The sequence below is a fragment of the Danio rerio genome, chromosome 12 (genome assembly GCF_052040795.2).
Source record: "Danio rerio strain M-AB ecotype USA chromosome 12, GRCz13ab, whole genome shotgun sequence".
Classification (NCBI taxonomy): Eukaryota; Metazoa; Chordata; class Actinopteri; order Cypriniformes; family Danionidae; genus Danio; species Danio rerio.
In genome coordinates, this window is record NC_141032.1 from 33,742,360 (window position 1) to 33,764,172 (window position 21,813).

Genomic DNA, 21,813 nt, shown 5'->3' on the forward strand with positions numbered 1-21,813 from the left:
AAGCTGGTCTGGCAAATCAAAAATTTTTTGTCACCCTTTTTCGTCCCTCATGTCAGTTCATCATTTTCCGGGGGTGTCACATGTCACTTTCACTTTACAGGAGCGATAGGAACAGGCCGAGAGAGGAGACAGATCCGCTGTGTCTGATTATCCAGACACTCTCAAACACACACACACACATAGACAGAGAGAGAGAGACACACACGCACGCACGCACAAGGAATTGTTTGTCCTGAATTGTTCAGCTCTACCTGATCTGTGTCACGGCTAACTAACACGACAAAAAGCAGATTATACATTAACTCAGCATAAACAAAACACCAGCACAATGATCATCTAACATACAGGAATATGCCAACAAAAGCTGAATATATCCACATCAAATCATAGAATTGTTTTTCATATGCTATTAAGTAATGAATATTCATTTTGTATACAAATCTGAATATTAATATAATTCAAATTTGATTAAAATTTTTTTTAGTATTATGAAAATAATTTTAACTTACAAATAATTCAATATTTGTAAAACTGCTGTTTATGTTTGATAAACTTAAGTTTCATAAGTGAACATATTAGAAAATATATGATGGTATTATTATATAATAAGAGAATATTATAATATTATGGTTAAAATTTTTAAATCAAATAATTAATAGACCACCAAAAACAGCACATTTATCATTAAATATCCACATACAAATAGATTCACACATCCATGAAGACTTAAAGCTAAAATCTATCTTTTTAAATTATTTCATAAAAAACTTTAATCTAAATGAGCAATTATATAAATTATTTGTTTATGTTATTATTTTAACTTCTTTTCTTAATAATATTAAATTATTATTTTATGATTATTATTGATAATAACGTATTATATAATTATAAGCTAATGTTTTTATATTATATTAACTTATTATAATATTATTGTTATCAACTTATTATATTATACATTACTGTTGTTATATTATTAACTTATCATATTATTAATTTATTAACTTAAAATATTGTAAGTTCATGTTATTATTGTATTTTAAATTATTATATTAATAATGACTTATTAACTTTTTGTTCTTATTATTGTTATGTACTTATAATAAATTAATGTTATATTAACCAAAATTATTATTATTAATAACAATAATAACTTATTATATAATTATGAGGTAATGTTTTTTATTTTATATTAATTTATTATAATATTGTTGTTATCAGCTTATTGTATTATACATTGCTGTTATTATAGTATTAACGTATATTATTTTTCATTTTATTAACTTAATATATTGGAAGTTCATGTTATTATTGTATTTTAAATTATTATATTAATATTGACTTATTAACTTCTTATTCTTCTTATTGTTATTACCTTATTATAAATTAATGTTATATTATATTAAATTATTTATATTAACTGTTATAAGTTAATAACTTATTTTGATCTTTCAATTTTTTTTCTTTGTCTGTAGATTTTCAAAGAAAAAAAATCTTAACCAATTACTACAAATACAAATATTTGTAATAAATAATTACAAAAAGTATTAAGCAGCAAAAAAAGCATTCATTTTATGTACATTTTAAGTATTTAAGTATCTTTATTTAAGTATTTATTTTTATGTATAAGTATTTTAATGTTAGACAAAAAGTATTTTGTTTTTATATATATTTAAATTTCATCAAAAATTATAAAATATTATGTCATAATAAAATTAGGCTGTCCAACTGACTTTGGATCTTGTTTTCTGGTATGAGAAAGAAAAAAAGCATCCCTCCACTTCTTATTAAGCACACGGGCTCTTCATTTCCAGCAATGGAGGCTTGATTTTCTCCTTGGAGTGACACAGTCCTTCACCTCATCATCGTCCCATCACTGCGATTAGAGCACGCGCCACAGCGCTGATCTCTGCAAAGCCACACAATCCCATCTCACAGCACCAACCAATCTGCAAAACAACTCCATAATAAAAGACGTGTTCAAAAGATCAATTTAGTCCCCTCTTAAATCGCCACCATCTCAGAAAGGGAATCCCATCAATCCGTGAGATTTCCATAATAAACACAGAAGGTTTGTAATCAGGGAGTGCGATTGGACTTGGGCATCACTGCTAAAACTCAAAGTCTAATCTGCATTACCTTCTTATGCATGAAACAATCAAGAGTTTCCAGCAAGGGTGCAGATCGGGCTCTAATTTAAGGCGATTAAAAGTGTCGAACATCCAGGTCAAGTATGTCTGTCATGTGTCTCTTTTGTAGAAACCGAAATAACAGATGACTTGGTTTGTATAACAAGAACTCCAAGAAACAAGTTTTGGGTTTTGATTTTGAAAGGCTTATTTGGAAAAAGCATGTGTGTGTAAAAGTTGATATAGCGCACGAAAGGCTGCAACAGATGAGAAGAGCTTCGCGATTAAAAGTTAACTTGGAGAAGAAGTGCGGAAAAGTTTTATTGAAGTCAGTGGATTTCATCAAGAAGATTGACAACCTGTGTTGGGTTTGCTTATCTGACAAACCCCTGAAGGGATTTAACAAACTCCGACAAAGTTCTGCAAGAATCCACGACCTGGACCTTGACCGGTGTTTCCGTAATTTAGCAGCTGACAAATTGCTTTAACTTAAGGCTTTAACTATGTCGGAAAATCATTCAAAGATATCCGTTTGTACTTTTTCAGAGCATTTTTTTTCCAAATACACTGCAAAAAGATGCTGGGTTCAACCCAGTTCCTTCATGATGTGCAAACAGAAATCAGTTCAATTAACTTAATTGTTTCTTTACAAATTTAAATTGATTGAACATGAAATAATCACATTATCCCAACAAAAAAACTCTTGAATCACACTGTAAAAAATGCTGGGTTCCACAAAATCCCTTTATGTTATCCTCACAACACAATTCGATTGAGTTAACTTAATTATTTCTGCAATTTTAGGTAGATTTAACATAAAACAGTTAAGCTGACCCCCCCCAATAAAACTCAAGAATTGTGTTGAATCAGCTTATTTTAAATAAGTAGCTTGACTAAGCAGCAAAAACCATTTATTTTGTGCATCTGTTCTAACAACTAGTGGCAATTTACAATTGGGAAACTAGGTCATGTTGTATTAACTCTTTAGCAATAGACATTTTACAAATGCTTTGAATAAATCGGATTTTGTTCACGGAAATGCATGTTTTTATGCCATCTCAAACTAATCTTTGCACCTTACAAAATTGACCAGCAAACTCTCTCACCTCTGAGAAACTGCTTGAAGCATTAATAAATACATAAATATCAGGCCATGTTTAGACAGCTTCAATTTGTTAATTCACTTGTTTCTAATGTATTGACCTTAATGTTGCTTGTAATTTTCTTTTAGGGTATCTGGGCATTTCTTCACAACAAAACAATAAATCTTTGAATTGCTACTAATCTGATAAATTGATTGGAATCTGACAAATCTTTGAAATGATTCAATGGTGAAAATATATTACTCGAGTGACTTGATAAATATTATTTGGGGTTCTATAATACTGAATACAAAATTCCAACAGCTTCAAAAATGTGATTATTCAAGCTACGATCACAATTATGATTAGAAAAGCGTACTTTAAAATGTTATATTGTCAAACATGTTATAATAATGTCTCTCTACTTAAACCCTTTGAAAAACATACATGGCATTTATAATTTAGCACATTCTCTTGTGAGAGAATATACATATCATTTTTTCTTTGTTATAAATATTCAGATTTATTCTGTGAAAATGTACATCAATCATTTAGACCTATATGAGGTTATACATCTCAAAGTATATTCTAACAGTTTTAATCATTTGGTAATAGCATTATTTTTGAATTTCATCATTTAAATTTCTTTTCCGCTTGTATTTCCATTTAAGTATTAAAAAAAAAAAACTAGGCTATTTACTAACATGACTTTTATAAACTGTTTTTTTTCTTTTTCTTTTTCTTTTCGCTATCCTAACATTTTTACATAAGTTAAACTACAAACTTTATGTTGAGATTCTCCACAAATATCATTAATTCAAATTCCAACACATTCTGAATTTATTTTTAATCTGTTATTCTGAATAATTGAAATAAATAAATAAATAAACATAAAAAAATAACATTTTAAATAAATAAATATGTTTTTAGAATGATAAGAAATAAAACAAATATTAACATTTTCCTTAAGCTCTTTATTTAATTTGCAGAGTTGTTGTTTTTGGTTTGTTTTTGTTCTCGCCTTTTGTTTTAATCACTGTTAATCATAAATGAGCATGCAAATATGATGCCAGCTGCTAAAAGTATAGCAGTCTTAGAAGTCAGTCAATTAAAAGCACACCGTTGATAAAGATTAAAACCCCAGCAGAACACTTGAACTGCAGTGTTTGACTGTGGAAAGGTGTTAGAAACCTGCGCTCAAACATTCACCCAGACCCTGAACGCTCTTCATAAAAGATCTACCTGCTCTTGAAATGAGCAAACAAAAGCCTCCATCAACAAGGATATTCATCGCGATTCATCAGAGGAAGCAAGTCGAAAAGAAGCGGATGGTCTGCCTATATCTGAGAAAATGGCTTTGATTAACAATTGTTTAAAAGCGGAGACGAGTTATGACTTTTTCATGATAGCTTGAACAATGTCGCCATCTGTTGTTTATAAAAGGAAATGTGTCTGAGAACTGAGGGATTGAGTCTGATGATGCTGATTGTCTCAAAAAAAAGACAACTGTTCTTCTGTTAAAATAAATAAAACTTTCTAAAACAATTACTATAGGAGTCAATAATGTTTACATTTATTCCTTTATCTAATATAAAAACTGAGTGGAATGAAGTAACCATGAAATATATTTTTGAAATATATTTTTCAATATTTATAAAAATACAATATCAACGCATATAAGTGTTAATTTTGTATCAAGTGGTTGTTAGAAGTTTATATTAACACTTTAATCCCATGTTTACCTGTTTTCAAACTGAATAAATAAACCTGTCAAAGACAAAAATATTTAAAATTATTATTTAGATTTTACAGTCTATATCAAAATTGCTAGTAAATTTCAACAATTGAAAAGAAACACTAACTACTGTAACTAACACAGACAATTAAGTCTGAAGTACAAAAACACAAGATTGTATTTACAAAAAAAATGTTTTCTTAATGTATTAAAATTAGCTCAAGATTAAGTAATTTTAGTAATCTCTTATTAATTTTTTTTGTTTTAATTTCTATCGTGGATTTAATTTTTTTTTAAGATATTTTAAAAATGAGAAAGACTTCCTTAGTAACTTTTATTATCCATTAAATATTTAAAAGTTTTAGCTAATATTAATTTCATTTTAAGTTTACATATTTTGTTACATATTTGTAAAATTAAAAAAAACAAAACTTTTAAAAAACTGTGTTCTTTATCCTGGCAGTATCAGTTAATAAAACTATATAAATAAATCAATAAAATCTTTACATGTGGATCCTGCAAGTACAGACTGACAAATTAAAATGTATTAAAAATAAATAAACAAATAATTAAACTTTTTCTAATTGTTGGCTTCATCGATATGCTTGTGCTTCATTCCCGCTTTACATCAAACAGGTTATAATCAATTGGTATTTTTGATTTTACATTTGAAGATGTTTTGATGAAGATGATTATATATTTTTGTTTGATTAATAGTTTTTAAGAGCAGATTACACTGTTCGAAGTAAATAAATCAAATTTAATTAAATTGTACCACTATTACTTGTCTTTTTTGACCAATCAAAAGTGCTGTCAAGAGCAGTGACTTTGACCTTGTATTGCTCCAGACTGCATTTTAATTTTGTTTTAATTGGCTTTGAGAGCATGTGCTTGTTTTGATATCTTTCCTTTTTTTTTTTTTTGCTAATACAAGTCCTCTGCTGGGCGTCTCAGCTTTAAGACCTTGCACCCCATTATCAAAATGAAATCATCATAAAGCGAGCAAACCTTCGGGTCATCCTTTTAATATAATCCTATACTTTTTTGCTTAGCAGTTACTTTAAAATATTTTTTTCATGAATTTTTTAAATGTTTTTTGTTTACTGTAATTACCCTGACATTTATTGGTTTATTTAACTTTCTAAATAAAATCAGTAAATCAATAAATGTGAATTGTGCACAATCTTAGTAAGAAGAGCAAGGTATGTTAAAAAAAACTAATGAATAAACTTTTTCCAATTGTTAATATACAGCTAGTATTATTATCATCACACTTATTGATTATTAACTCTTTATTTTAGTTATTGATTAACTTTATATATAAACCAATAAACGTGGATTGTAAAAGATTGTGGGTAAAACAGTAGGCTTATGGAGGACAAAACCTGCAAAAACAATAAATAAATAAATACACAACTAAATAAATACACAAATTCCTGCATAATTAAAACAATAAATAAGTAAATATGCAAATAATTAAATAAATAAAGTATATATTCATAAATTCATGCATAAATAAAACAATAAATAAATAAATAAATTTCTGCATAAAGAACAATAAATAAATAAATAAATAAACAAATCCATAAATTCCTGCATAAATAAAATAATTAATAAATAAATAAATATGGAATAAAATAAATAACTAAATAAATCCATATATTCCTGCATAAATAAAACTATAATTCAATATGCAAATAAAAAATAAATACATAAATTCCTGCATAAATAAAACAATAAATAAATAAAGCAAATAAATCCACAAATTCCTGCATAAATAAAACAATTAATAAATATGCAAATAAATGAATAAGTAAATAAATCCACAAATTTCTGAATAAAGAAAGCAATTAATAAATATGCACATAAATACATAAGTAGATAAATCCATAAATCCCTGCATAAATAAAACTATAAATAAATAAATAAATAAATAAATAAATTCCTTCATAAATAAATATTATTCCCCCAACATCTTTGTTAATTTATCAAATTATTAATCTGTCCGCACTATTAATTATTTATGCAGGAATTTGTGGATTTATATAAATTTTTTTATTTGCATATTTATTGATTGTTTTTGCAGGTTTCGTCCTCCATATAGGCTTAGACACTAATGCATTAAAAATAACTTTTTCCACATTTTCAACAGCTATTATTCATTAAATTAACATTTATTTTAAATGTTATTTTTTTAAAAAACTATTTTTTTTGTTTCGTTAATTCCCCTGATAATTATCAGTTGAAACACCTTTAAATCAATTAACCAATCAATTAAAGAAGTGTGGATCCTGCTAAATCATGAGAAACAGAGCAGACTGACATATTACTGCATATTATTACATCAAATCCAATCTTTTTCCCTTTGTTATGCGCAGCTTTATTTTTTTCCCCAATTGGCTTCATTATATCTGTTCTTTTAACCAATCAAACACGCTGCCGAAAGGCATTGACGTTCACGTTTGGCTTTTACTGCCCCTGACTGACTTTTGCCTTTGCTTTTGTTTCATTTTGCTTTGTGAGCATGTGCATGTGTCTTTTTTTTACTAATATAAGGCCTCGGCAGGGCGTCTCAGCTTTAAGACCCTGCGCCCCCATTATCAAAATGAAGCCATCATGAAGCGAGCAAACCTTCGGGACATCCTTCTGATATCTGCCTACTTTCTCTTGAAAAAATGGCAGGGTGAGGAGGTCGGCCGGTCCCCGTCTGCCGCCGAACAGGAGGCTTAGTCTGGCGAGTGGGATGATGGAGCGAAGACTTCAAACTGCGGGTGAGCGGCTAAAGAGAGAGAAGCTCCAGGGAGGCCAGAAGAGGGGAAGGCCAGGACAAGGCCTTGATTTCCAGTGGAAGCACAACAAAGCCTCTGCTTTTTTTCCCCCCCAAAAAGCAGCGATGGCCCTCTGCCTGACACCTCTTAGAAGTGTGCGTGTGTTGCTCGCGTTGCGTGGCAGAGAGGATAAGCCATCCACGCTAAAGCATTTGGCACTTCTGAGGAGCCAGCTGAATCTCCCGGCTTTAGGACAAGTTTCTGGGGTTTGCGAACACCGCAGGCTTCAGGGAGATCTGTTCTTCAAATGCTCATAAACTTAAAGAGGCAAGGAGGGGGGAAATGCCTTTCAATCAGGAGAATTACAATCTTATTTAAAACAGAGGAATGCTAAACATCTGTTTTTAGAAAAAGGAAACAATGTTGTTGTTGTTTTATTTGTTTTTGAGCAGACCTTATGGAGTCAAGATAGGGCCATATAATAAAATAAAAAAAAATAATGTTTGCAAAATAAAAGAAAGTTTTGCAAACAAAAAAATAAAGAATTGAGCAAAAAAAAAAAAGTGCAAATCACACAATTTTTAAAAAATAAAAATTAATTTTGCAAACAAAAATAAAAAACTAAGGGAAAGTTTTTTTTGTTTTTTTTTGCAAACAAAAAAAGAAATGCAAATAAAAATCAAACAGTGCAAAAAAAATATTATTTGCAATTAAAAAAAAATGTACATTATAAAAAAAACCTGTCCAGTCAATTGCAATGCTCATTTTGATTTGCTTTTTAGTCAGCCATGAGTTTGCGATGCTGTTTTCACTTTCCACTTCACATTTCTGCAAGTTTCATATTGTGGCTTTAATTTGACAAGAGGTCGGAGTCAAGAAAAATCGGGCGTTTATGGCAGGCCTGGACCTACTGGGATGTTAGACCACATCTGTAATACTGTGTCTCCAAGTGATGACGTCACTTAAATGGAGGTAGGTCCGAGCCTGTCGTAAACGCCGAAGTTCCCTTGACTCCGCCCCTTGTCAAATCAAGTCTACAGAGTAAAACGCGCAGAAATGTGAAGTGCAAAGTGAAAACCACATCACAAACTCAAGGTTGAATATATGGAAATATTTTTTCCTTTTTTGCTTGATTTTTATTTGCAGTTCTATATTTGTTTGCAAATTTCGTTCTTATTTCTCAAAACTTAATTTTCCCTTTGCAGTTCTTTACTGTTGTTTAAAAAATTAATGTTTATTAGCTTTGCAATTTTTCGAGATTTTTATTTATTTTTTGCTCATACTTTATTTTTTGTTTGCAAGAACATATGGCCCTGGATTGACTTTATAAGACCTTTTTTTTCTTGTAGTTGTAGTATTTAAGTAAAACCAGTATTTTAAGTTTACGTTTGTCATACACTATAACAACATTTTAGTTTTAGTTAAGTACACTATTAATAAATTTTGCTAATTTTATACTTTTAATTATTACTTATTATCCTTTAGTTATTTATAAAAGAACTTTTCTAGTTTTCCAGTTCTCAACTTACTTCAGTTAAACTGACAAAAAATATTAAATTAGACCTGAATACCTCATTAAAACAAATTAAAGTACAATCAAATAATTTGCTCTCGTAACTTTTACAATGTATAATTAACTTGACAATTTCAGTTGGTACAAATAAAAATAATTTATATTTTTTTATTTTAGATTTCATTTTACCTTAAATTTACTTAAAGGGATAAATGAGATAAACTGTTTGTTTTCATTTATGTGATACTCCTGATTCATTAGTATTACTAACAAGCAGGAGGATAAATCATTAAATAAATAAAGTTAAAATCTCTGGTGGTGACACAGTGACATAATGCTGGATAAGTGACCCCTAATGAATAATGTGACTAAGCCGAAGGAAAATGAATGAATGAATGAATGAATGAATGAATGAATGAATGAATGAATGAATGAATGGATTTCATTGGCGTAAACACGTGCAAAAAATTACACTTCAAAAACTACAAAAACAGCAAAAATCAGTAAATCTTTCAAAGTGGAAGCAAAAATGTAAATAAAAAAATTAAATCAACTTTGAAATATTAAAAATCTATAATAGCACATCAATGATGCTAAAATAAGGCTACCAAGACTAATGAATTAATCATGCTCCTAAAATCATCAAAAAAAATGTTTGATCTATTAAACAGAGTTTAAAAATGCTAAGCAACAGCTTAATATGTTAACAGCAACAAACATCTTGCATATCCATGATTAGTTTCCACTGAAATATTTCTAAAAAAAAAAAAAAAAAAAAGAGGTGAAAGGCAAAGGAATGCAACCATGAACGCTGCACCAAAACCTTTCCCAGCGGGTGTTAATTGCATGATAATTAAGCACGGCAACAGTCAAGCAGGAGAAGCTAAAGATTAATCATCGGCCAATTAAATGCCCATGGTGAGGAACGTGAGGCCCCTCGGAGACGAGAGATCTCCACTGTGATCTGAGCTATCAGCACAGCGGCACAACATCAGATCACTGGCAAAAGATCCGTTTCAAAAAAATCTCCTCATTTATGTCAGCCGTTTTGGATGGTTGTGGATGCCGTAGCCATCTGGTAATTGATATCAAGAGCACCTTGAGTTTGGTGCAGGTGCTGGGTTTGAAAGCGGAGACTTCAGATGAAGAGAACTTGCTGCGTGCTGAGACTTCATATGGTGGAAGAACTGAACTGAGTGGAGAACAAGGCTACAGAGAGGTGCTTTAAAACTGTTTAACACCAATGTGATGCATAAAAAAGAAATTATTAAGTCTCCACTTCAGTAGGTATTTTCTAGCAAAAAGTGCAGAAATAGACAAAGATAAACACATTTTGCTTTATACTGTATATACATACTAAGCATTGCTGTCTTGGCTAAAACCAGGCTAAATTTGGGCTGTCAGTGAAAATGTAATAGACGACTAAGAATAGGCCAAATAGTCATCAAATCAGAAATGAATGACTACACATATAAAGTCTATCTAATTTGTCTATTTGACGACTAGTCTAGTTTTGGGCTATTCTTAGATGGCTATTAGATTTTTACTGACAGTCCAAGTTTAGCCTTGTTTTAGCCAAGCTGTCTACGTTTAGAAGTCTATTAAACACAAAATTGTTTGCTGGGGTGTTAAACAGTTTCAAGGAGTAGTTCACAGAAAATGTTTTAATTTACTCACTATTTACTGACCCTGAAAGGGTTTCAAGTTCTGTTTGGATTTCTTTCAACTTTTGAACACTAAAGATATTTTGAAGAATGCCAAAAAACTGTTAATGTTGATTTCTATTGTAGTAAAAATAAATATAATCAATGGCCACAGGTTTCCAGCTTATTTCAAAATAAATATTTTTTGTGTTTAACAGAAGTAAGAAACTCAAACCAGTCTGAAACAAGTAAAGGGTGAGTGAATGATGCCAAAGTTATAATTTTTGTGTGAACTATCGGTTTATGGCAGGTTCAGAGGCCAAGGTCCGATGTGGCCCCAAATTTAAACCATAACAAATGTGAAGACCCACAAATGACAGTTTGTATCAGAAGTTTTTAAGATAATTCCAGCAGTTTGACTGACTTTAAAGGGCTTTTTATTACTAGGTGGCATGCCCTTATAAAAGCTGTTATTACATTATAATTGCTACTACTATTAGTAGTATTCTTATACCAGGTATTCTTACCAGTCAAAGCAACTCAGCAATTTATTTTTACAAAGACAAATCCTATCAGCTCAAAAACAACAACGACGACAACAACAAAACCATACAATTATTACACAAGGTTAGAAAGAGGTTCACTCTAGAGCTTTTAAGTGCAAACTCCACAACTCTCTGCTGTTTGCTTCACAATTTTAATGTTTGTTTTTAATGCTGCAGAGAGGGCTGCCTGAGATTTACGCAATAAAAGGTATAAAGATGAAATGCTGCATCTTTAATATGATATATGATTGTAGCCTACACACACTGTCTGAAGATGGTTTCTTTTATAGGGCAGATAGCACAGAAGCGAAACTCTTAAGAACATTGAAAAAAAGTGGTGTGCCTCATGTTCTTCTCAGAGTTTTAGATACAATAGGTAAATACCACTAAAGGCACAAATTATAATAAAAAATATATATTAATTTCCACTTTGATGCAAGCCACATAATTAATCCAGAAGGGCTATATGCATCCTGTGGGTCTACTGTTGAGTACACTTGCTTTAAAATATTAATTCCCTTTATATATGATGCATGAACAAATATACTTTTTAACTGTAAAGTTTATTCCATATAATTATACAAGAGGGCTGTTAAATGCTTGATTCTGATTGGCTAATGAATATTCCAAGGTGTACAATTACATTCAGGAAACCGCACAGCTAAAGTTGTTCCATACAGGTCTTAACTTACAGTTTCACTACGCCAAATGATTCCAGTTAAATTATAGCCTACGATGGTTAAAAACAAAATCAAAACAAAAGCATCTAGATGAGAGAATCATAAATGACACACTATACACTTGTACAATTAACATGAGTGTCGTCCCAAACGGATGCTAACTTTTTTAATGAATGAAAATTCGAACTTTTAACGGTTGCCAAATTAGTAAAACAAATGACCAAATAGTGCCTATCATGAGTAAAACTACATTCACCATCAGGAGACTGCTTAACCATTTAGGTGGGAGAATTTTGCTGGAACAATGCAAAATAAATATTCAAACTTTAGCGACCGATAGAACCTAAAGCTGCAGGTTGTTTAGCATTCTTTTTATTAGCTAAATAAGTGCATTATCTGAGTATTTAAAGAGCTCTTGTTCTTTTTATAATTTTCTTAAGAATGCACTATTTATACTAAAAAAATGGCAAAGCGTAGTGCATAGGTATACGCAATTTAAGATAATGTGAATTATTTTCTAATAATTCAAATGACCCATTGTCAAATACTCCTTATTTACTTTATACTTCAATAAAATAACTAAATACACACATATGCATATGTATTTGTTTGCATATATACAATATTTACATAAAACAACAAATAAAAATGCATAAACTTATATGTATGTTTGTGTGTAAAATACGAGACATATCAATAAAAATATATTTTTTATGTGTATACAAATATTTTGGTATTTTCACAGCCACACGAGACAGAAAAAGGTGATGCAGAATATTAACCTTATCTCCAACTCTTGCTAGACACAAAGGCAAGGCCAGCGCCTCATACTCCAAACATTAAAGAATCAAAGTTTGTTTAGTGTGTCCAGTTTATCCTCTCCTAACCGTACCACGAAAATGTGACCACCTCAGAGAAAGCCAACAGACATGTATTTCAATAGGACTACATTAGTGGAGGAGTAAGAAAGACAAACATGGTGATGTAAAACAAGCAAAGGAAAAATTTGGCTTCAGAGGCAAAGCGTCTCATTAAGGTTTGATGTGTGTGGGGTGGATTTTTCATGGGCAGGTAGAGTGATGAATAACTAAACAAGGACATCTGGAGAAAAAAAATACATGCCCGCTCTCCTTGGCCCAAGCGGTAGTTGTAGAAAAAAAACACTCTGAATTAACCACAGTGGAAATATCAATGACCTTCGGTGGTTTTAAAGTTGAAGAACTAAGCTTCACAGCACGTGTTTGTTTGTTTGTGTGTGCGTGTGTTTACATAAAGAAGTCAAAGTATTCACGCAAAGCGCGCAGTGTTTTGTTGCGTCTAAGGACGTTTTTAACACTCACAAAATCTTTCTCAAGTTTCTCCATCTCTTGCTTGTAGCTCTTCAGACGGCTGTTGTACATGGCTCGGCTCTGAATAGGGATCTCTCGAACCTCCAGGTCCATCTGCTCCATCTAGAAACAGCAATTATATTCAGCGTAAACAAACTAGTCGACAATTAAAACGTCTAGCTAGTTTACTGTCATGCACAAGCAGAGGCATTGATTCAGGCAGCCGGTAAATCAAGTCAAGTTAGGATGTGGCGCTTCATTAAAACCTCTGGCGCGGTTGAGCTCTGACAACTGCGACATGTGTCCGTGTCACATGTGAGCAAACCGGCGTGCACAAAAGGGCCCCGCTGATTTACACTGTCCAATCAACATGACATGATGGGACAATTTACATGCGACACATATCCTTCCTTTCGGCACCTGCCACGGTGCCTTCCCCCAATAATGGCGTGAAATGTGTCGCGCGGTGTCACTTAAAAGCGCATTATGTGGATGTGATCACACCGTTAGCACCGAGCAGCCTTCAGCCAGATGAAGAGTGTCTCATGTCACCGGCGACATTGCAGGTGTTGTTTATGCAGGGGGGGATTTTTTTTTTTCCAAATTCATTATTTAGAAAACGAGTGAGTGGAAATTACTGATCAAAGACGTACCAACTCTCTGACTTCTTCAAGCTGTTTGTCGACATTTAGAACCAGCTGTGTCTTCTCCTCTGAAAGAGAAAAAGAGGAAAACATATTGATCAGTGGATGGAGGAGCTGTGCTTCATGACAACAGCCCGACTCCCCCGCAACAACAAGGGAGCAAATAAAAACAAGGCTGCATTTGAAGATATATTTACACATTCTCCACGCACAAAGATCCATATTTGATGTGTCTTATTTTTCCACGTGTAAACGCCTTTGTTAGCTAGTGAAGGAGCGCAGAGACGCCTCTTGGCAACTCAAAAGACGAGAGAGATGTCAGCTCCGCCAAAACTCTGCCGTTCTGCCACCCACTCACAATCACTACAATCAGGTTGTGTTGGTTTTTAGCCACTGGTATGAGTTTGGTCAAAGGGTGGAGGATGACCAAATCCTTTTTGGATTTTTGTATCTACATTACCACATTTATGTGCTTTCAGAAGTGAAATACACAGTATCCATGTCTCCAAGCAAGTAAAACAAACCTACAAACACTGTCAAAGGAGTTGTGGAGTTTTGTTAGGAACACAAAGATTATGAATGATGAAATATTGTATTCAATAAATCTATTCTATTTTGTCCCACCAAAAAATATATGGTAACAAAAAAAAAAATAATAATAATATAACATTCAGCATTAAAAAAAACTATTTCAAAATAGAAAGTTTTGGGTCACTGCAAGTAATATTGTAAATAAATAAATAAAGACCATACATAACTTTAATATTTTTAAATAATATAAATAAACAGCAAAAAAACAATTCATACAACAAAATATTGAATAATAGGAAAATATGTACACATTTAATTCACTTCGTTGCACAAATTCATCTTGAATTGTACATATATACTGCACATATTCATTTGTAATTATGTTTAGATCTATCTTCGTACTTCTGATTATTAATAGCAGCCTCATCTATTGTAAATCTTTGTTCATAGTTAATGCAACCTGTATATAATGTTCATAGTACATCCATCTATAAATATTACCCATAGTTTTTTCTATAATTGCACTTTATAACTTATATAACTTATATATATACCTATATCCTGCACTTGCTGCTATTGTACTCCTATTTAGACCTAAACTGCATTTTGCAGCCTTGTACTTGTACATGTGTAATGACAATAAGGTTGAATCTAATCTAATCTAGTCTAATTTAATTCATTTTTTTTATTACTTTTCAATTAATTTATATTTATAATCTAAAAAAGATCTAACTTTCTAATAAATCTAAGCGTCCTGAATCCAAAAATAGCATTAAGCAGCACAACATTGATAATGCTACAAACATTTATTGAATAAAGAAGAATAAAGAACTAAGACTAAAGTAAAAGCTGCTAAAAAAAAACATTAAAAAAAAAACATTTTTGCCATCAATAAAATGTTTTAAATTGTATTAATGATCATAAATTAGGCAATTGTGATACATAAAAAAATATTCTTATATTCCAAATACTAACCAATAACAAATACAGTTCATAAAAGTAGGGCTGCACGATATTGGTAAAATCTGACGTAAACAATTTTACTGCTATTTAGAAATAATTTATTCATTGATGGACTAATTCTGTAGGGAAGTGAATCCTTCATAAAAATATCAAAAATCAACTAATTACAACCAAAGATAACAGTAAAATAAATTTATGGTTTTTGAGGCAATCAAATAGTATTCAGGTGCAGAATTTGAATAATCAAATATAAAAAAAACAGTGCAAAAGTATTTACTGTATAAATAATTCAAAATTATTATTTATTTAAGCAACAAATGGTAACATTTCTTGTGCTTGAACACTTTGAACGCTGTCAGGCCTTAAAAACACGTGCAAATGAAAAACTCACTCTATTTTGGTTAAACTCTGCATTAACAATTCTCATTTGTCCTAAACGGTTTCTCCTGGTTAACTCTAAACATAACTGAACACTGCAGATGCTGCAATGTTACTATTGTGCATATTGCGATATCAATGCTAAAACTATATAATGTGCAGCCCTAATTAAAAGTCATCAAAATGTAAAGATTTTTTATTACATTTAACACATTGGTAATTGACATGAATCTGCAAGTATACTTCATAATTTAACATTCAAAACATCAAGGTATTTTTAGTCCAGCTGAAATGCAGTCTCAACCGGTTAGCATTAAAAGGACCAGAACTATCCATTTACAATCAGAAATTTGCAATGATAGAAGCGCACCATAAATAAATAACCTTGTGAAAACAACACCGCTACATCTCCTGATCAAACAAGACCACTGAAGCACATCAAACCATGTCAAGCGTTCGCACTAATCATGAAGAAAAAACATCAAGCCGTATCAAACCGGGAAGCTGTCAATAAGGCTGGAAAACTAAAGTGAACTTCGGTTTTGCCCTTTGGCTTTTCAATGTCTTTTGGTGGTCATCAATCCATTTTTAAAATCCGTGTGCAACCTCACAGCCCACACACTGTAAACAGCCAGGGGCGATTCTCTACAAGGTGAGCAAACACTGGGGCCTGCATTCACCCCTGGCATAGGGCAGCTTGAAATATACATCTCACTATTGCAGGTGCTTGGGCCAGAACCACAAGGTCAGCTGCTCTTTGGGCAAAAGCGTTGCACTGAGAAAAAAGTTCGACTCGTGGACGCATCTTTGCATCTCTGCTCAATTTTTCATTGTGTGTGATTGACAGCTCATTCTCTTTGTGAAAATCTACCTAAAAAAAGTGCATTTATGTTTAATGGAGCAAGGCCTTGCATTATTTTCAAATTTCAAGTTTTGCGCTGTTCAACAACAAAACATCTTGGAGGTTCTCCAGTGAATGAACGGAAATAAATAAATAAATAAATCGCCAAGGGCATTACATCTGTCCATTGGTCTTTATCAATGTTTCTACACATGTGACACTGTACAATGCCAATGCGTAAGCCAAACAACAGCGTAAGCCGCTTTGTTGACGCCATTGTCGGTCGCAAACAAATCTGTGTACCTAGGAAAGAGAAAAAAACGCCTTTTTTAGGGGTATAATTGAGATTTGAATACAAGAGAAGAAGGGTAAGGAACAGCCTGGCCATCATTAATGAGCCCGCTTTGCTTATGGCTTTGTTCATATTGGGTGGATTTATTTAAATATATTTAGCAGGCGTTGGTGGGTTGGACTGATGACACGCTGTTTGTTTCTGCCAAGCTCTGAAGAAGCAATTTAAGCTTCGACAATACGCCACATTCTCATTCTTTTCAATGTGCTTAAATAATGCAACGAAAAGCCAATCGTGTTTTGCAATTGTTTGACAGCGCTTACTGAACTGAGGACACATGCTGCTGTGTGATTGTGAATAAGTGATTAATCCTTCTCACCTTTTGTTAACGTACGTTGCATCAGGTTATTATTATGAGACCAGAGCGCTGAGGTTTATTACCGACTAAAAGCAATCATTTATATTATTAAAAGTCAGCCGACTGTATTAAAGTGACCTTTCATTGCACTGACTTTTCATTTCAAGGCAGCAGAGTCAGAACAAGATCTTGAATTAATTGTATTTTTGTTTTGAATTTTGAACTGAAACTGAACTGTGTTCTTAAGAGTTCACAACATGAGCGAAACAAAAAGTTCAATATCAAAAGCATCCAGAGCAGTATTTCCAGAGGATAAAAGATATCTTAACCACAGCACACTCTTGCTTCCCTGAACAGCTCAAAAAATAATAAAAAGGGTCAGTGAGGCCAACAATCACACAGAAATACTATAGACAATAAACTCAAGCAAGCACTGGAACCTCCCTTGGCCCTAAGGTTTGTCTCAGAGGATTCAAAAAAGTTGTTGAGCTCTCTTTAAAACTGTTATGCAAAATAAATGAATAGAATTAACATTATATGATTCTAACAAAAAAGTAGCTATACAAAATATTAACTGATAAGACAAGTAGCAGCAATTCAAAAAATATTATTACTATTTTCACCAAACCAGCCTAGTAATAAACTGTAAAAAATCAGTTTAATTTATAAACAGTTTCCGTATTTTGTGATTGACAAGTGTTTTCCATTTATTTATGGTTGTGAATTGCATTACAGAACCTTGATCTTTGGTCTGTCAAATAACAAGAAATATTATAAGAAAATGAAATAATATAGATAGAAATAAGTTTGTAAAATAACAAAAAATGTACTGGCAGTTCATTACAAACCCAGACAATATATCACTTTAAACTATTAAAAAATTTAATAAAATCACTTTTTCAAGGTTGAAAGAAGATCAAGGTCCCATAATGCAACTCAAAAGCAGAAATAAACGGGGAACATGAATCACTAAATTCAGAAAACTGCTAATTTAATTTATAAAAATTGTACTGACTTCAAACTTTTGAATAATCTATACATATTTATGTGCAAATATATAAAAGTAAAATTGTTTTGTGTTTTATTTTGATATATAAAATGTATCATTTCTTTAAAATATTTTAGGTGTTTATATTTTTATTTTATTACATTTATTTGTATTTTATACATTTTAGTTAAGTATTTATTCATTTTAATTTATTTACAATTATTATTGCCTTTTTTATTTCTTTAAAGAGGATTTTAGCTTTAATACCATTTAGTACATCATTTTCAAGTAATTTTCCATTTTTATTAATTTTTAATTGATAATTATTTCCAATGATTATTATCATTAATTATTAACTATTATTGATAATTATTTTTAATTATTCTAATATTAATCCTACATATTTTAAGACTTTTTTCATTTTTCTTCTTTTTATATATACAATCAAACCTCAGTGTACTAGGATTGTTAGTAATTCTATTTAATCAAATAATGGGAGACCAAAGTAAAAAATGACAAAAAAAAAAAGAGGGACAAAAAACTGTTAATCATAACTGGTTCTGTTCTTTTTCCAACTAGACAGGAAAAATAAAAAGCTGTGTTTTAATAAACAAATGTAAAAAATAACCAAAATAGTAGAATATACAGTAAAAGTACTCAGGAAAATATTAACGTTTAACATTGCCTATATTGTTTTGGATGCATTTATAAAAGACAAAAAAGATGAGTCAAAATATATACAAGGTTGATGATATTTTCAAATAATGAGCTCTGACTTATCTGCAATCATTTGTATCTCATAATAACATTGTTCTCATGGAAACACGTTTGTCTGATTTGAGCAATAAAACCACAACACAACAACAGGTGTATTGACAGTAGGTTTACAGATGCAGATGACAACTTACAATAACTTGCAACCATAAGTGTAAGAAATTTGTGATGAAGTTGTGTTTAGTGCAGACATATTGATATTGATATTGAAATTGCCTATAGTCTATGAACACATACATCCATTATATATTATGCAGTACACACAGCATCTGATGTCCAAATAAGTTAGAAAAACATCAGGAATCCATGACCTCTAGGGGCTCCATGAAGTTACTACAGGGACACCAATATTAATTGTTTGACTACCAGATTGGGTTTAGACTAGAGAAAATGGGGAAAAAATAAACCAAAATATAAACAAAACCAAAACACATTGTAATATATTGATATTTCATCTATTTGGAATTTTCAGTCTTTGATATGCTCTCCAAGGCTCCATTTATTTGGAAAATGCAGTAAATTCACTAATATTGAAAAACAGTCTTATACATTAAAATAGCAGTTTTCTATGCTAAAATATTTTTGAATGTAACCTATTTCCGTGAAGGCCAAAGTGAAATTTCAGCATTGTTGATCCACTCTTTAGAGTCACATGATCCTTTAGAAGTTATTCTAGCATGTTGATTTGGTGATCAAATAATGCTTCTCCCTATTATTAATATCAAAGAGAGTTTCAGATGCTTTTTAATTTTTAAAAGCGCATATGCAGTATAAAAAAACATTTATTCACAAATGAGGCCTTACAATAATCAATAGTAATCTTAAACAGAAAAAAAAATGTATTTAAAAATATATTGTCAAATAATTGCTGTTCATGAAATGTTTTCAAACAAAAACTCTAAGAAAAATTAAGCATAATTCTCACAAAAAATTAAACATCAATAACTGTTGATGACAATAAACATATTATGATAAATATTATAGAATAATAATATAATAATAAATATTACAATTAATAACAATGAGAAATAATATGACTATAAAATGTGTGCATGGTGAGCAGCATCTTAAGAATATGCATTTGTAACAGTTTGAGATCATGTTAGGCATTTTTGAATATACAAACATGAAAATGTAGGCTTAATAATAATAATAATAAAAATAATAATAATAATAATAATAATAATAATAATAATAATAATAATAATAATAATAATTCTAACAAACAAGTTAATAAATAATAAATGATCAATTAAAATGCAAAATTAAAATAACATTTAATCAATATAAATCATCAGGGTTCCCATTAAAAGCCAAATTCCCAGATTTTTACTTACTAAACCTGAATTTCCATGATCTATAAATATAATAAATGGGAAAACAGGCGGCTGTTGTGCTTTGCATAATATTAGAATGGTTTTAGCTTGAATGTCTTTTTGCATGTCTTTAATAGTTCTTATGAGAACAGCAATATATAACTTAAGTCAGATTTAAAAATAAACCTGATGTACATACAGATTGTGTGGCTGTGAGGTGAATTATCCATCTCCCATATTTGATAGCTTGATAGCAGTTTTACCAACTTTACATTAAATTTTTCTGCCATATTGTTTTTAACACCCAGTCCTTTTCAAGTATTTATTTTGAAGCCAAAGCTATTAAATGTATAACAGGTAACATTATAACAGGTACATTCCAGCTATTGTGTTTAACGTAAATGTCTACTAGATGATAAATTGGAGCTGGAAATAGCCTGACCCTAACAATAGGTATAACATAGAGATAAGGGCAAAGTTTTGGTGGCCCACACAGCATTTAAAAATAAAAAACCTCTGCAATATGTCACTTCATCTCGCAGGCTCTGGCCTGAAAAAAGTTAAAGACTCCTCCTGACTAAGTGTACACAAATTTTATTTTTATCAAAACTTGCTTTATTATTATCTCCTCCTATAACTGGTGCATTATGGCATTTTATGTCAGTATAATTCATTATGCAGGAAACAATAAACCAATCAATCACAATGCTTAAAATCATACAGTACATTAAATTGTCAACACAGAAAAACCATGAAGGAATTAGTTTAGTCTCACTCGATAGTATTCTTTTCTACGTTGGTATATAAAAATAAATCTTTTTTTATTTATTTAAAAACCCTTAATTCCAATATAACATTAATAAATCTAAGAAAAACAAGATGACATCCAAGACCCATGTCACCTAAATCCTGTCTCCTCAGACTCATGTGATACTGGACATCTGACACCACGACCATCCCGAACTATAGCTTCTTTACCAAATGATATGGGCCATTTCTAAATAATACACCGACCACACACACAAGCTGCATAAATAAATGATTAAACGAGTTGTTTATGTCTCTCTAACACCAATGTTTTGGCTAAGCAGCTCATCTAACATCCACTTACCACCGGCTAATTTGGGTATTCGTCCGATTTTGTTGGTTATTTCAGCGGTGAGGGTCCCAAAGTCCTGTTCGTACGCTTCAAAATCTGAAGACATGTTGTATTTTTAGTTTTAAAAGATTAAAAGAGCGATAAACTGAGCTGCGTTACACACTGTTGCTTGTGTCTGCTTCTTATTGACGTCCGCGTCACTTCCGGGT

The 21,813-nt window shown here is 31.2% G+C and overlaps 1 protein-coding gene across 1 annotated transcript in view; it reads right to left on the minus strand.

Moving 5' to 3' along the window:
* vti1a (vesicle transport through interaction with t-SNAREs 1A) overlaps positions 1–21,811 on the minus strand; it is a gene marked incomplete at its 3' end in the record, with an annotated part of 167,267 nt that extends 145,456 nt beyond the window's left edge. Inside the window, 3 exon segments of the mRNA NM_001313750.1 lie at positions 13,433–13,543; positions 14,074–14,132; positions 21,617–21,811. Of these exon segments, the coding sequence (NP_001300679.1) occupies positions 13,433–13,543; positions 14,074–14,132; positions 21,617–21,710 (264 nt within the window).
* Positions 21,812–21,813: the final 2 nt, after the last annotated feature.